This window comes from Dunckerocampus dactyliophorus, chromosome 1, assembly GCF_027744805.1.
Source record: "Dunckerocampus dactyliophorus isolate RoL2022-P2 chromosome 1, RoL_Ddac_1.1, whole genome shotgun sequence".
Taxonomy (NCBI): domain Eukaryota; kingdom Metazoa; phylum Chordata; class Actinopteri; order Syngnathiformes; family Syngnathidae; genus Dunckerocampus; species Dunckerocampus dactyliophorus.
In genome coordinates, this window is record NC_072819.1 from 25,949,799 (window position 1) to 25,964,823 (window position 15,025).

The window sequence follows — 15,025 nt, forward strand, 5'->3', positions numbered from 1 at the left end:
TTTGATTCATTCAGGCAGTAAAGCACACAACAACAGAGGGGGGGGGAAACTCAAACAACACACAAGAAACAGTCCAAGGAGTTGATTTTTACAAAGTACAAGGAAGAAGAGTCTTGGATCACTGTATGCACACAGTGCCATGTCTAATCACTACTAACTCCTCATTCTTTGTGAGTACATTGTCTGTACTCATTTGGAATGCAGGAAGTGAGCAAATGTTTTGCAATTGATGTGAAATGGATGGGGGGTAGGATTAAATAAGATGTGCTTCTTCCTACTCTTTTTTGGACATGTGGAACTGTGAATTGTAATATGTGATGTATTCCAGTCTAACTTGTATGCATGTTCAAAATAAATTAAACCATTACCATTACCAAGTTACTGTATCTAAAAATATTTTGTCCACAAATAGAGAACAAGAAGTGTGTGGAGTGTGTAATACAAAGGGCTCCTATACTATTTCCTCTGAGTTGGTAAGTGAACAGTTTAGCCAAAAAATAGATTTCCTCCATGATACTGTGTAAGATTAAAACAAAAATGCACACACTTCCACTTGAAGCAGCTAGGGGGCGACCACACCTGAGTGCTAAAAAAATCAGACTTGGACATGGAACTTCTCTGCAGCTGCCAGTATTAGCCCATGGAGTTGCTGTTGACAATATAAAAAAGGTAGACATGCAGGAATTACAAGCACATGCGCCACAGTCGTGTCCACAGTCGGAGGTGGAGCAGTGACAGTGACAGATTGAGTGGCTGTGGATTGGACTGCAGTGCTGGTTATTAGAGTGTTGCAAATTAAGGTGCAGGACGACTAACAAGGAATAAAGACATGTGTGTGAGAGTGTGTATCCTTCCTAGAAAAGTGTCTGTTTCCAGTTGGGAGGCCCCATAAGACAAACACACAAACACAGGGCGACTAATAAAGACACTACAGATCCCCATATTCGCTGATCTACACGTGTTGTGTGGTACAACTCATGACATGCCACCTTTACTGTGTGATCAACAAAAAGAAAAAATGCTAGGATTAATTCCCTTTAGCCCTATTAGACTGTGTGTGATGGATGGATTGAGGCCTGTAGCAGCATCAGTCTATAAGAGAATGTATTCCTCCCCAAGTGTGTTGCGTGTGAGCTAGTATGTGTGAACATAAGTAAGAATAAAGGGTACATAGAGAGTATCTTAAATAACTGGATAGCCTGGAAAATAAGCTTAAATTAAACATTTTGTGTATTTCCTGACAATGTGGCAGATATGGTTTGCATGCATCCTCCTATTTCTTGTCATCTAAGTGCAGTGTGTAACTAACTTATAGGATTAGAAATGATGAATCTATGTATGTTTGTGCACCTTTAATTCACACGTTTTCAGGTAAAATTGTTTTTGTTGTTCATATTAATTACTGTCTGCATTATAATGAAGTTATAAACACTTGCATTGGCATGAATGCCCTTTATAGAATAACACAGTGAAGAAAATCAGGTTTCAGAAAAGCATAGTGGATAGTAGCAGTAGCAATCCAAGTACGTAAAGTATTTAGATCAGGCAATGAGAATGAGCAGTAGCAGTTTAAATATGCATTTAAATGTACATTTTGCTGATCTGAATACATTCAAACTGTGTTTCAATATTATTCCATACTATTTCTGCTAATTATTGTTGTGCTCATTTGGAGTTTTTTGTATTTTTATAGTGATTTATCCTCTAAACCAGGGGTGTTCAAATCACTTGGCATATTCTGAAAGTGTCATAAATTCATTATCAATAAAATATGTTATTAGATATTACACTATTAAGTATTTGCTTTGTCACCTAAAGCACAATTCTAGGACATCAATGTTTTGTTCAGATGCTTTTAGCATTTTTAATGTACAAAATGTATCCAAGTGGCACCCCACATCCTTCGATTTTTCTGGATGCAGCCCTCGGTAGCAAAAGTTTTGACACTGCTCTAAATAATCTATTTACATAGATGTAATCATGCAGAATGCCATTGTTTTAAAAAAGTGATAAAGGAAAGTGAGTGGTAGAACTTCACATCAGGAGTGTGTATAGATTTTATGAGTGTGTATGTGCATGTGGCCCATTACTAGTGCTGGTAATAGTACACCTGTATAACCAGTGTCTGGCAGACTAGTGACAGCTAAAGAGGAAACAGGCTGTAAATCCACGTACACACACCTACACACGTATAGAAAGCTACTAAGTAGAAGGTAGCGTAATGCGTTCTTACACATACAGTATGAGTTTGAGTTGAGTATGAGTTTGTACAGTATGTGTCATATGTGCGCAATTTTAAATGTGACCCATTTTTATCTTGGGGCCCGGTCGCCAGGGTGACATAATTAAAAACCAGTCAGCAAGGTTGGGAAGGGCCCAGGGCCTTGTAAAAGCCATCTGGGCTCCAGTATGTGTTTGTGTGTGTGTGTGTTAAAACATTGTGAGTGTCAGAATGTGACCCGGCACTCTAATGACCCAACTTGCTTCCTTTAAATCAGTTGCATCTGCAGAGTCACACACACTTTATGGATCTGTGCACAATGTCACATACATGACATAACACCGAACAGTACATCTTCAATAATCACATAAGATCCAGTACTGAAAATAAAAATAGTAACTTCTCAAAGGTCATTCATTGTGGTGCTCTGCAACTGCATTTGCTGTGTGCAACTTGTCTCAACAATGCAAGATTTCATCCAAAAAGACAACGCTTCAGTGTTTTCTAGTTTTATTCCAGTTCATTGTAGCAATGTAGATAAATTGCTATCACAAGCCATATGTTTGTTATAGTAGCATGTTGGCCAGTCATGACCAGTCAGGAGGTCGGGAAGATCTGGGTTTAAATCTCCGTTTGGACTGTGCGTGTTCTTCCCTTGTGTGCGTGGCTTTTCTCCGGGTACTCCGGTTTCTTCCCACATTCAGAAATAAACATGCATGTTAGGTTAATTGGTGACTCTATATTGTCCATAAGTATGAATGTGAGTGTGAATGGTTGTTTGTATATATGTGCCCTGCGATTGGCTGGCGACCAGTCCAGGGTGTACCCCGCCTCTTGCCCAAAGTCGGTTGGGATAGGCTCCAGCATACCCCTGCGACCATAGTGAGGACAAGCGGCATAAAAAATGGATGAATGTTTGTTACAGTGATTGTAGTTTGAGGGGTGTGGAATTACACTGCCTCAAACTGAGAACTGTTCATAAGATTACCACATTATATTACAGTAAAAAAAAAAGGTCAAAATACAAAACACAAGTATGACGATGCAGTGTACTGTACTCCTATACTCGGTACAACTAAATTACAGCAACATACAGTATAACACCCAGTAATTAGTACCAGCTACTAATTTACTATATAAGTATTGTCACATTTTGATAGTAACAGCAGAAGTGACATACTTCCACAAACTTCCACACATGATCACGCTACTGTGCCCACGTCTTGCCATCAGATGGGTTGCCATGTACAGGCAACTTCAAACAGGAAGTGTGCATGCTGTGAAAGTGGACAGGCAGTGAGTTTCCAGGCTGGGGCCTCATTAATGAAACAGTCGTGTGTTATTTACAGCCTCTTATTAAAAGCCTGGATAAATGTGTGTAGGAGTGTCCCTGTGCGTGGGGGTGTTTTAGTGTGTATTCCCTCCCAAATGTGATACGTTCAAAGTAAACGCGTGTGCAAAGATCAGTTTTACTGTTGCGCAGCCTTTTACAGGCCCAGCTTTTATTACATGTATTTATGGCAATTAGTGAGGAGATATATTAGCTCATTACAGCCAAGCAGGTGCTGGCTAAATGGGGAGATATATGAACAGTGCATCAGAGTTACGCCGTGTCCCGTGGAGTGCCCCACCTTAGCCTTTTTTTTTTAACATACTGCACTCTTCGTACGTTCAATAAAGCACGTGCATTACTTATGATAATTGCAAACAGACCCTGGAGAACAAAGTAAGTGAGTGATTTTTAAATATGTATTGGGAGGAAATACAGCTGTTTATTGGCTGGAGAGAACGCACAGTGAGCAAAGAGTTGTTGTTTATGGGCGTGTTTGACGGTGCAGCTGTATGAGAGGCCCCTTGAGAGATAATTCATACTTGGTTTCACACGCAATATCATAATCTCACATGTACACCACTATACTCTCTTAAAAACACTATCATACTCTCACACATACACTATCATACTCTCACACATACACCATCATGCTCTCTTAAAAACACTATCATACTCTCACACATACACTATCATACTCTCTTAAAAACACTATCATACTCTCACACATACACCATCATACTCTCTTAAAAACACTATCATACTCTCACACATACACTATCATACTCTCACACATACACCATCATACTCTCACACATACACCATCATACTCTCACACATACACCATCATACTCTCTTAAAAACACTATCATACTCTCACACATACACCATCATACTCTCTTAAAAACACTATCATACTCTCACACATAAACCATCATACTCTCTTAAAAACACTATCATACTCTTACACATACACTATCATACTCTCACACATACACTATCATACTCTCTTAAAAACACTATCATACTCTTACACATACACCATCATGTGAATGCAAATAATCATGTATAAGGATCCAAATGTCAGTGAATGTAAGACAGAATGGTAGGGTATGTGAATGAGAATAGTTGTTTGTGTGAGAGAGTTTGATTGAAACGGAAACAGTCCTGAATTCTCAGTGCCTGATTGGCTATCTTTGACGAAGCTGGAGGAAGCAGGATTTCATGGACATGGCCCACCTTCCCAATCATGACTGATAGAAGAAGATGGCGGACCGGGAGAAACTCAGTGAAGCCATTGGCCTTTTAAACAACATTTTAAACTCTCCAACCGTTATCACAACAATGTCAGAAATGTTGGATCAAAGGCGACAGACACCCACAGGTGCCTCTTCTAACGCGACTGTGGAGGAGGAAATGCGGCGGATCTTCAGGGCTAGCTCATCAGGTGTATCAGGAAGTGCCAGTAGCACTTCGTCTGGATCTAGCCTGAACCAAGTGATGCAACCTCGATATCGAACTCAACAGTATTTCGGTGGATGGGCTTCAAAGTCAAGGAAGAGGTGAGTTTATTGAATAAGGTTTAATCATTTATTTAGCCGCGGATGTTTTTTTTTTTTTATTTAAGCTACCGCTTAATAATATTACTGCTTCTACGCTAACACATTAGCATTAACACTAGCAGTTACTTTTGTCAGTATTCGTTAAGGGACAGTGAAAATGTTAAGAGTGAGACGTTGTAGTGTTTCGTTAAAATTAACGCTGCTGAATAACATTAAACCCGCATACTACCTAACTAATTTAACCTGTAAACCTAGGGCTGGGCAATTAGCTATTTGAAAAGTAACCTAAAACAACATTCAGAACTGACTTAGTGTTAATGTCAGGTATTTTCCAACAACTTTACGTAACGTTACATCTTAAAATGACAACAGTTAATATTACTCAAGGCTTGAGTACAGGTCAGTCTGCTGTGTGGAGCCATTTCATAACGTAAGTAGCGTTAACAGAATAGGCGAACAGCTCATTTCAGCTGCGCTCCGGTGTCGCGACACCTGTCCACTTGCGATTCCGTGTGGTTGCACTCAGAGCAGTCATGTTAGCACTAAGACTGAATGTAACAGCGAATGTTCAAAATGAGCTATAGTATCTATTCTAAGTAAACGAGAATCAAGTTGAGTTCATGAGTTTTGTTTAGCAGCAACCTTGTACAGTAACGGTGGTAACTCCAAAGTTAGTGACAGTTTAACCCTGAAGCAGCGAATGAGTCTCCACTGATGACAGTTAGGAAACTAAACAACTTGTTTCACACGCAGCACGCTGTTATTAAAATCTAGTTCTTACCAAAGTAATTATGTTAGTCACCAGATGTGTGAAACTAAGCCTGTACTTAGATTTTCCTGTTTTAGAAAAGATAAACCTGAAAGCCTTCATAACTACTATATGTAACATAAATGTGACTCAGCTATAATTTATGTTCAATGCAAAGAGTTAATAAGAGACAATAAAGACGTGTGCACATATTTATTAAGATAAGAACTAGCTAAAGTTAATAGTGTGGATGTTATTGCCATTGCCAGCTGAAAATGTTATGTAATGCAATATGTATTGAGACAAGGCTCTTTTTAATTACTGTCCTCTAAATGTTTGATTGTCTTGCATTGATTGTAAGTTGCTCTGGACAAAAAAGTTTGCTAAATGACTAAATATAATGATAATGCTTTCTTTTTTAGGCCTACTGCCTTAAATCACCCAACCTTTAATAAGGACATCATACTGCTACCTGATTCTACATGGGATGAAGTCTGCAAACACAAAACCAAAAGAAGGCTTCATGAAAGGGGCTATATTTTAAGTGCCTTTGAGATGAGGAAAATGTGGGACTGCAGGACAGTCATTGCAGAGATAAGAGAAGCATTCAAGGACAGAATTCCTGAGGATGTCAGGTATTTTTTAATATTACGACATTGCACGTTATACCTTATGGGTTGATTGATACAGGGTGGTTTTGAAATTGAATTCTATTTTTTCTTGTTTGTTATTCAGTATTGATCTTTTGATGGCATGTGGAAACAAACTGGTTTCACCAAAGTTGCGTGAGGGCCAGGAACTGAATGGCTTTATGATTCACAAGGTGTTCAAATCAAAGGCAGTGTACATTAGGCCATCGACAAATCTTCCATTTCCGGTAAGCTATTTAAAAAAATGTCAAGCAGTGTGTTCCTATGTCAATTGGACCATACAGTTTTCATGGTTTGGCAATGGGTTTAACCCAACATTTTCTAAAAACATATTTTTTGTTGTTAAGTCTGACAGCACAGATTCGGAGGACAGTTGTGTGGAGGTTGACGCTACATCAGCATCTAGTGACCACAGTACCAGTCAGACCAGTGACTGTATGACCACAAGGGCCAGGGGAAACCAAACTGCATCAATACAGCAGATCTCTAGTTATCCTTTCACAAGAAGGGCCAGAGCTAACCAGCTCTCTGCAACACAGCAAGCATCCAGCGATGTCATGACCAGAGCTAACCAGCCTTCTTCAACACAGCAAACATCCAGTGATGTCATGACCAGAGCTAACCAGCCTTCTTCAACACAGCAAACATCCAGTGATGTCATGACCAGAGCTAACCAGCCTTCTGCAACACAGCAAACATCCAGCGATGTCATGACCAGAGCTAACCAGCCTTCTTCAACACACGAAGCATCCAGTGTCATTGACTTAGATAGTGTTGGCACAGTGAACCAGACACCATCAGCTAGTGATGACAACTATGCTGCCTACCTTTCGATCATGGGTTCCATCTCAGACCTTTCTTCTGATGATGAGGAAGTAAACCAGGCAATAATGGCCAGTCCTGAGAGTCATGTGTAAGTGACTGGTTAATATGACACTGTTTAATTAGTGTGGTCATTTCAGATAGACAGTGGTAAGAAAAAGTCAAGTCTTTGTAATTATCTGGTTTTCTTTCAACAGGGCATCCGAACACATAAATGCAAAATCAGCACAGGAAGTGCTCCTCAATCTTGCATCCCTAATTGACAGTAACAAAAGATGCAGGTTCAACATTAATAGGTCTTCAGTACTGGATGGTGCTCTGCGGGGCTTCAGACGACTGTCCTATAATCCCAAGCACCAGATGTGCATCAAGTTTTCAGATGACTTAGGAATGAATGAAGAGGCTGTGGACCTTGGTGGCCCTAGGAGAGAATTTTTACGGTTGCTCATGGAAGCCCTGGTACTGTCACCAATGTTTGAAGGAAGAGACGATAAATTGAACTTGGCTTTGGACAGTTCAGGTATATGTTTGGTTCCAGTGTATCGATTCCCCCCCCCCCCCCCCCAATATCCCTTTTTCCCAGCACTAGTTTTGTCCTAGGGTGCGTACCATTCATTTTATCCTCTGTTTTGTCTTCCATGCTATGTTTGTTTCAGCTTTAAGAGAAGATAAATATTTTATCGCTGGCCAGGCCATTGCCGTAAGTCTTGTCCATGGCGGTCCTCCACCAGGATTCATTGCACCAACACTGTATTCTTGTCTAGTTGGTGGCAGTTCTTCAGTAAAGCCTGTCTTGGAAGACATTGCTGATACAGACCGCTATGAGAAGGTTAAAAAGGTAAATTTATTGTAAACATACACTCAGTTGCCAATTTATTAGGTCTACCTCGCTAAAAGTAATGTAGCCTAATCCAACAGTCCTGCAATAAATCCTACGTTCATGAAGGTTTTAATGTTCAGGTTTTGTTCAAACTGTTTTAGAGAGGTGTTGATTCAACTCTGTGATCATTTTGGAGGATGTAGTTTGGGCTGTCAGTGAACTGTATTATGTTATTCTGACATTTGTTATTTTGTCTGCCCCATTCATTTCAGTGTTGGAAGGCTAAATAACCAAAACACCTCTCAGTATAATGCAATCCAGTTCAACAGCACCAAAACCTGCAGACTCCAAAATGATCATACAGTTGAATCAACACTTTTCAAAGATAGTGTGTGGTGTTGTTTTCTATCCACAAAACACTTGTCAAAAGGAGGCTACAGATTTACCACACATACTTTTTGCATCCTTGGATGCCAACCTTTGCTTTAGTTTATTATTTCTCTTTTTTCTTTTGTGTGGTGTTTTTAGGTGTCCGAATGTACGTCTTTGGATGACCTGATAAACGCCACTGAACCACTGCAAGATTACCTGGCAAATGCTGGGTGTCTCAGGCCACTGAAATGCATTGAGGACAGAGATCTGCTGGTTAAAGACATTCTCATGTTTCAGGTGGTCCACAGAGTCTGCGGGGCATTTGAAAGGTTTGTGTAACACTATTGTTCAGAACAGCAAATTTGTGAAATTTTTGTTACATGGATAGTGATATTTTCTGCTATATTTTCTCCTCTGCACAAATACAACAACAAAACATTTGAACATGTACTGTATTTTTTTTCTTTTTAATTTTTAATTAAAAAGCCACTGTATATCCTTATCAAATGCCTACATGGGTTGTGTAAGAATAACAAAAAAAAACAGGTTCCAAACAATTGATGAAGTAAGCAACTCATTACCATCTCTAAAGTACCCTGTAAAATAAACTATTTGCACACATTACAACAACTACATTTTCAAAATTGAGACATATTACACATACAAAAACAAAATTTTAACCACAACGATAAATTCTGTGTAGTCTTTCTTCTGGTTCTTCTAAAAATGATTGCTAGCTTGTACATTTGGGATTAAATTGGATTTGAAATTGTTTGGCGAGTCTGAACAGATAAATTTCAGATTGTCAAAGACAAAACATATTTCACATTTTTTGCCATCCTAGATTTCATCCTAACTTGTGCTGGCATCTTGGATTTTCTAGCTTTTATTCTGCATTGATGAAGCAAGTCATCCCTTTCCCCCTGCTAGCCTAACAATATATGATTATCAACACAATTTGAAACAGACATTTTTGTCTTCTTGTGTCTCATTTGTGTAGATTTAAGGAGGGGCTGAAGACCCTTGGTGTTCTGGATGCGATCAGAATGCACCCAGACAGTTTTAGACCCTTAATGTGTCACGAACCATCCCCACTCACTGCTGACTTAATGGATCACCTGTTCCACATCCGGCTGTCTGCAGTGGGAAGCAACAAAAGAAGGGCAGAGGAACGTGTTGTTCCATTTTGGAGGGACTACCTGCAGGATGTTGAAGGTAATTATTTGCTAGATATGTTAGATATGGCACTGTCTCATGCTTTTGTCACGTTTACAAATTGTACATACAGTATACTGGGCTAGGAGAAAATACATGGACTACTAATTGCAATGAACATTCATTATTCTCAGAGGTTGAATCAAAAGGATTTTGGTTTTTCCCTAACCTTTGCTAATGCCACCATTTGGCCAAGTTGTCAACTTTTGTTCCCATATTGGGTCTCTCTTTCAGTCTTTCCTTTTTTTTTTTTCCATTTATCCTTTTTTTTTGTTTTTTTTAAGTTTTTTACTCATTTTCCCTTCCTCTATCTTTACTCTTTGCTTCCTTTCTTTTTGCAATCTGTCTCCTCTAGAATTGGTTGTCTTTCCATTATATACCTTTTAAATAATTTTGTATGCTATTTTTGTAGTTCTAGTAACTTTTTTCTTTTTTCTTTCACTCCTCTCCTTAAGTTCTTTTCATCTATCACTTTCATTTCTCTCTTTTCTTCGTCTTACATTCCTTTTGGAGCTTTCTATATGGTACTATTTACTTTCTGGTATAATTGCTGTAAATTCTCATTGTTGTCTTTGGTGTTTGCTTGCTTGTTTTTCTGTGTGTTAGAGCAAGAGGGATCCTCAAAGCTAGGTAAAATCCTAGCCTTTGCAACGGGTGCAAGTGTCATCCCTCCGGTTGGCTTCTCCCCTCAACCATCAGTTGATTTCTTGCATGATCAGCCTGTCAGCTCCAGACGCTGTTTGCCAATGGCAAACACCTGCATCAACTGCCTTAAGTTGCCGCTGCTTGACACATACGAGGATTTCAGGGAGAGTATGGACTTTGCATTAGGTAACACACAGGGTTTTGGTAGAGAATAATATATGGACTGTGAACATTCAAGCTTAGCCATTTGCAGAAAAATCTTGCATTTGATGCTATTACAGGTAACTATTCCAGTTTGAAAAAAAAAAAAAAAACACATTTTCAGTAGTGAGCCAAAACTTTTTTTTTTCCAATAACCAATGCATTCACAGGCTGTATAGAATACCTTTTTTCTGTCACATTCTTTTCTAGTGGAGTGGTTGGGAAGTTATTATTTTTTTTTTTTAGGGTATACAAGCCCAGTGGTGCAAAAAAAAGCTAAATGTTGGTTACATTATTCAGTCTGTTGTGAGATAAACTGTTTAGCTTAGCACTTTGCATAAAAGTACTATATGCAGCCATTTACCATTTATCTGTTAGAGTACAATCCACAGTGTTCTAGTACTCAAGCGTCCTTGTTACTGTTCACTAATAAAATTCACCAGGCCTAAAAATAATTGTATGCCGTGGTTACCATCATCACTCAGTGGGTCTACTGTCTCGTGAATTCTGTTCAGAACTGTTTGATTTGCATTAAAGTTGTTTACTGGAACAACAATATTGTTTTCAGTCTCTAACTGTAGAAGGGTGTCTTCATTGATTTCCAAGGTATCATTTCCTGCTAAAATGTCCTGAATTGCACTGTTAAGAACCCCTCTCTGCCACAGTTGGAGAGGTGTTTGTCCTCCTTGTGTAGATAATCCATGATTGTTCCACTGATTTCGGAATTCTGCAGCCGCCCTCTGAACTCTTGGCAAGTAGATGTAGTGCAGACAAAACAGATGGAGTTCATCTGTAGAATCCAGTATGCCCTCATTTTCCATGAAGGTGAAGAGGTTACTGAAGTGGAATGAGACAACTCTGTTTAGCTCTGCCCACAACCGTTCAATCCTCTGATTGTGGACACTGCGTCCAGTAATGACACTGCCTCTGTTTAAACCCCTTCTCTCCAGCATATACCGGGCAACTGCTGTGTTCTCCATGCCATGGTCACAGCGTACTCTTAAGGGAAGGCCAAAGCTCTGTACACCAGTACAAAACAGTTCCAGTACGCTTGATGCCCTGTTGTTACTGAGGCACTGCAAGTATATGATGGTCCGGCTAAAGCCGTCAACACATCCATGAAAGACCAACCTCCACCTCACCAGCTTATGGTTTCCATCGATGTGCCTGTGGGGAGAAAAATTGCCAACATTTACTACTGTATTCAGTCTTGCGATAGACCCCACACCAAACCCCCACCTACCTGCACTCTGTAGGAACATACAGCTCAGTAACTTTTAATTTTTAAAGTCTTCCCTCAGTTTATAAGCGATATCGCTCATAAACAACCTTTCTAGGACAATAATTAGTTAAAAGACGGCGCTTTTTACAGCCGAATCGATGTTATCTTCGACTTGATACATAATGCCTGTGACCTCATGACGTAGCTTTGACAGTTATTTCACGTTGAAGAAAGTGTACGTCCGTAAACTGTAACCCGTATTTGTAATTTTGTAAAGCTGTAACTATGAGTTGCATTCTTACAGATAATTAATACACTGCATAATCTATGCATAATCTATGCGTGGTTTGACTCAAACAAGAGTTTACAATTTTTTTTGTAATTTATGCACAACTATAGACTAACATGCACACATTTTTAATACGTGCACGATTTTTATGTGTACACGCACAAAACTTTTGACGGTAACCTTACCCCATATATTAATAATTCATATTTCCCCTGCAACTCTATGATTCCATTCCACAGATATGCTTTATGTAAAGTCATATGGTGTGTTGGAAGCTTTGCAGCCTGATGGCTGTGAGCTTGCAGCTGTGTGTTTTAGCATACAATTAAAACACATTGATTTGGCAAAATTAAATGAGAAAAACAGGCTAAATTCCCCTAAAAATGATGGCAGTGGTTCCAGCAATTCAGTCATTGTTAATATTGTGTTTTTTGTGGCATAGACTTCAATACCATATCCACTGTAATGTGCTGTTTTAGGCTGCAAGAGTAAGAATGTCTGTATACATATATTACCAGTGTGTGTGTTCAAAGAACCAAACTTGATGTAATATTACAAAACACTCACCATAATTGATTAGGAGTCTGAACATTGTAAATTCTTCGGCGAATTGCACGGCGGCGGCGGAAGGCCCGTCCAACTGGGTCAAGCTGTTGCAGGCAACGTCTCACTCTCCAACGCTGTATTCTAATGTTGCGTGATCGGAGGCCTCCGAGCACATACCTTTCTCCTGCATTTGGGGTGGTTTGAAGGATTGCACTAACAATGTCAGTCAAGGCCTCATCAGACATTGCTGTGTAAGTCAGTGGCCCAATTTGAAGTTGCTGTCTGTGCCTGTACAATGTCCTTCTGCTGATTCCAAAACATACAGCTATCCTTTGCCAACTCATTCCAAGGGACAAACAGTAGGTAATTTGTTCATGGAATATATTGTACTGAGGGCGACCAGGATGACCAGTTCTGATTGTTGGTGGTGCTCTTGAAGTAAACATATCCCTTTGTCTCATTTCCACAGATCTTGAGTTTTCATACGAATTTATGATGGAACAAAAACATGCATAGAGTGCCTCCAGTGCACCTAAGCTTCCTTGAATGTCACCCCCTTCTAACTGCTGGCTTATTGAGAGAAAGAAAGAAATTGTCCGTGCATATCCGTTAAGCTCACAGAATAATCGTTCCAAAATCATGCTGTCATGTCCCAGGCTGTCTGTTTCCCTTACAATGGTCTGAACACACCTCATGGTATTAGTGAAAAAAATAGCAATGTCCTCCTCATTACCATTTACTCCCACAAACAAAAACTGAACTTGAAAAAGAAGGTAAATAAGTGGAAAAATCATGACTACTTTGCTACTGTTCTTAAAAAAACTATAAAGTTGTCCTTGAAAGTGCTGCTGCTTGATTTGAATGCTCCCACGTAGCTTCAGTTTAGCTAGCAGTACTCTGAGAAGGTCCAGGCTTTATTTTTAGGGCTGTAAGCCAATCAAGGAATGAGGATTTAAACTGTCTTCCTGTTTGATCAAACTAACTTCCTGTTCAATTATACTCTTTCACACATGGTACAATTCCCTCTCACATAAACCATCATAACTTCTTAAACACACAATCATTGTCATCATTGAGTATGATTGTGTTTTTAAGAGAGTATGATGGTGTATGTGTGAGAGTATGATAGTGTATGTGTGAGAGTATGATGGTGTATGTGTGAGAGTATGATAGTGTATGTGTGAGAGTATGATGGTGTATGTGTGAGAGTATGATAGTGTATGTGTGAGAGTATGATGGTGTATGTGTGAGAGTATGATAGTGTTTTTAAGAGAGTATGATAGTGTTTTTATGAGAGTATGATGGTGTATGTGTGAGAGTGTGATAGTGTATGTGTGAGAGTATGATGGTGTATGTGTGAGAGTATGATAGTGTATGTGTGAGAGTATGATAGTGTATGTGTGAGAGTATGATAGTGTATGTGTGAGAGTATGATAGTGTTTTTAAGAGAGTATGATAGTGTATGTGTGAGAGTATGATAGTGTATGTGTGAGAGTATGATGGTGTATGTGTGAGAGTATGATAGTGTTTTTAAGAGAGTATGATAGTGTATGTGTGAGAGTATGATAGTGTATGTGTGAGAGTATGATAGTGTTTTTAAGAGAGTATGATAGTGTATGTGTGAGAGTATGATAGTGTTTTTAAGTGATTATGATTTATGGCCCAGACAATACTGTGTGTGAGAGAGTATGATTATGCATGTAAGAGGGTATAGTAGTGTTTGTGTGAGAGTATAGTGGTGTACATGTGAGATTATGATATTGCGTGTGAAACCAAGTATGAATTATCTCTCAAGGGGCCTCTCATACAGCTGAGTTTGTTTACACACACAATGTAAACTCACTATTATATAACTATGGTTACAGCCATATTGGTTTTGTGTTGGAAACCCAAAGGAGGGTGTTTTCCCATATGTTTTGCAGGCTTGTTTGGATTTGGCTCGGCATATGAAACCAAAATGGTTGTGATGAGCTTTAAAAATCAAACTTAATTGTGTGAGTGCTGAGAGAGTCCAGAGTGACTAGTTTGGGGGTAAAAAGAAAAAGAAAAAAGAGTAATGGGCTATGATATTATGTCATTGCCTCAAACACTCAACCAGATTGCTTGAATGCCACTACACTACGATGTATTAACCACCATTATAGTCCTCATTTCATTTCTACCATTGGGATATTAGGCGGTTGTAGTTTCTAATACATTCGACTCAATGGCTGTACTACAGTATATACAAGTTAGAACAAAGGGCATTTTGGGGGCATGCACCTACCTGCATGTACACCTAAAAACTAAGATAATATAAAAAAAAATAAGATAAATAAGATAACGAAGATAATAGGTCAAACCCCGGGTGTCATTCTATGTGTACTCATTGGAAATTAGGAA

At 39.1% G+C, this 15,025-nt stretch overlaps 3 protein-coding genes across 13 annotated transcripts in view; 1 reads left to right on the plus strand and 2 right to left on the minus strand.

Annotated features, from left to right (window-relative positions):
* prdm16 (PR domain containing 16) overlaps positions 1 to 15,025 on the minus strand; it is a 235,503-nt gene that overhangs the window by 35,983 nt on the left and 184,495 nt on the right. The window lies entirely within an intron of this gene.
* Positions 4,069 to 10,747, plus strand: LOC129170074 (uncharacterized). Its single transcript, XM_054757300.1, has 9 exons — positions 4,069 to 5,113; positions 6,284 to 6,496; positions 6,597 to 6,738; positions 6,859 to 7,424; positions 7,531 to 7,853; positions 7,990 to 8,171; positions 8,682 to 8,854; positions 9,526 to 9,740; positions 10,347 to 10,747. Exons 1-9 carry the CDS (start codon positions 4,818 to 4,820, stop codon positions 10,598 to 10,600), a joined length of 2,364 nt encoding a protein of 787 aa, XP_054613275.1. The 5' UTR covers positions 4,069 to 4,817; the 3' UTR covers positions 10,601 to 10,747.
* Positions 7,909 to 13,984, minus strand: LOC129170142 (uncharacterized). The gene is made up of 2 exons (XM_054757426.1): positions 12,665 to 13,984; positions 7,909 to 11,753 (listed from the first exon to the last, which is right to left on the minus strand). Exons 1-2 carry the CDS (start codon positions 13,435 to 13,437, stop codon positions 11,003 to 11,005), a joined length of 1,524 nt encoding a protein of 507 aa, XP_054613401.1. The 5' UTR covers positions 13,438 to 13,984; the 3' UTR covers positions 7,909 to 11,002.

Coding starts and splice junctions, on each gene's coding strand:
- LOC129170074 (XM_054757300.1), top strand. CDS start 4,818: ATGGCGGACCGGGAGAAACTCAGTGAAGCCATTGGCCTTTTAAACAAC. Junction 7,425..7,530: donor GCCAGTCCTGAGAGTCATGT/GTAAGTGACTGG, acceptor TTCTTTCAACAG/GGCATCCGAACACATAAATG. Junction 8,855..9,525: donor GTCTGCGGGGCATTTGAAAG/GTTTGTGTAACA, acceptor TCATTTGTGTAG/ATTTAAGGAGGGGCTGAAGA.
- LOC129170142 (XM_054757426.1), bottom strand. CDS start 13,437: ATGATTTTTCCACTTATTTACCTTCTTTTTCAAGTTCAGTTTTTGTTT. Junction 11,754..12,664: donor CAGACTCCTAATCAATTATG/GTGAGTGTTTTG, acceptor TTCTCCCCACAG/GCACATCGATGGAAACCATA.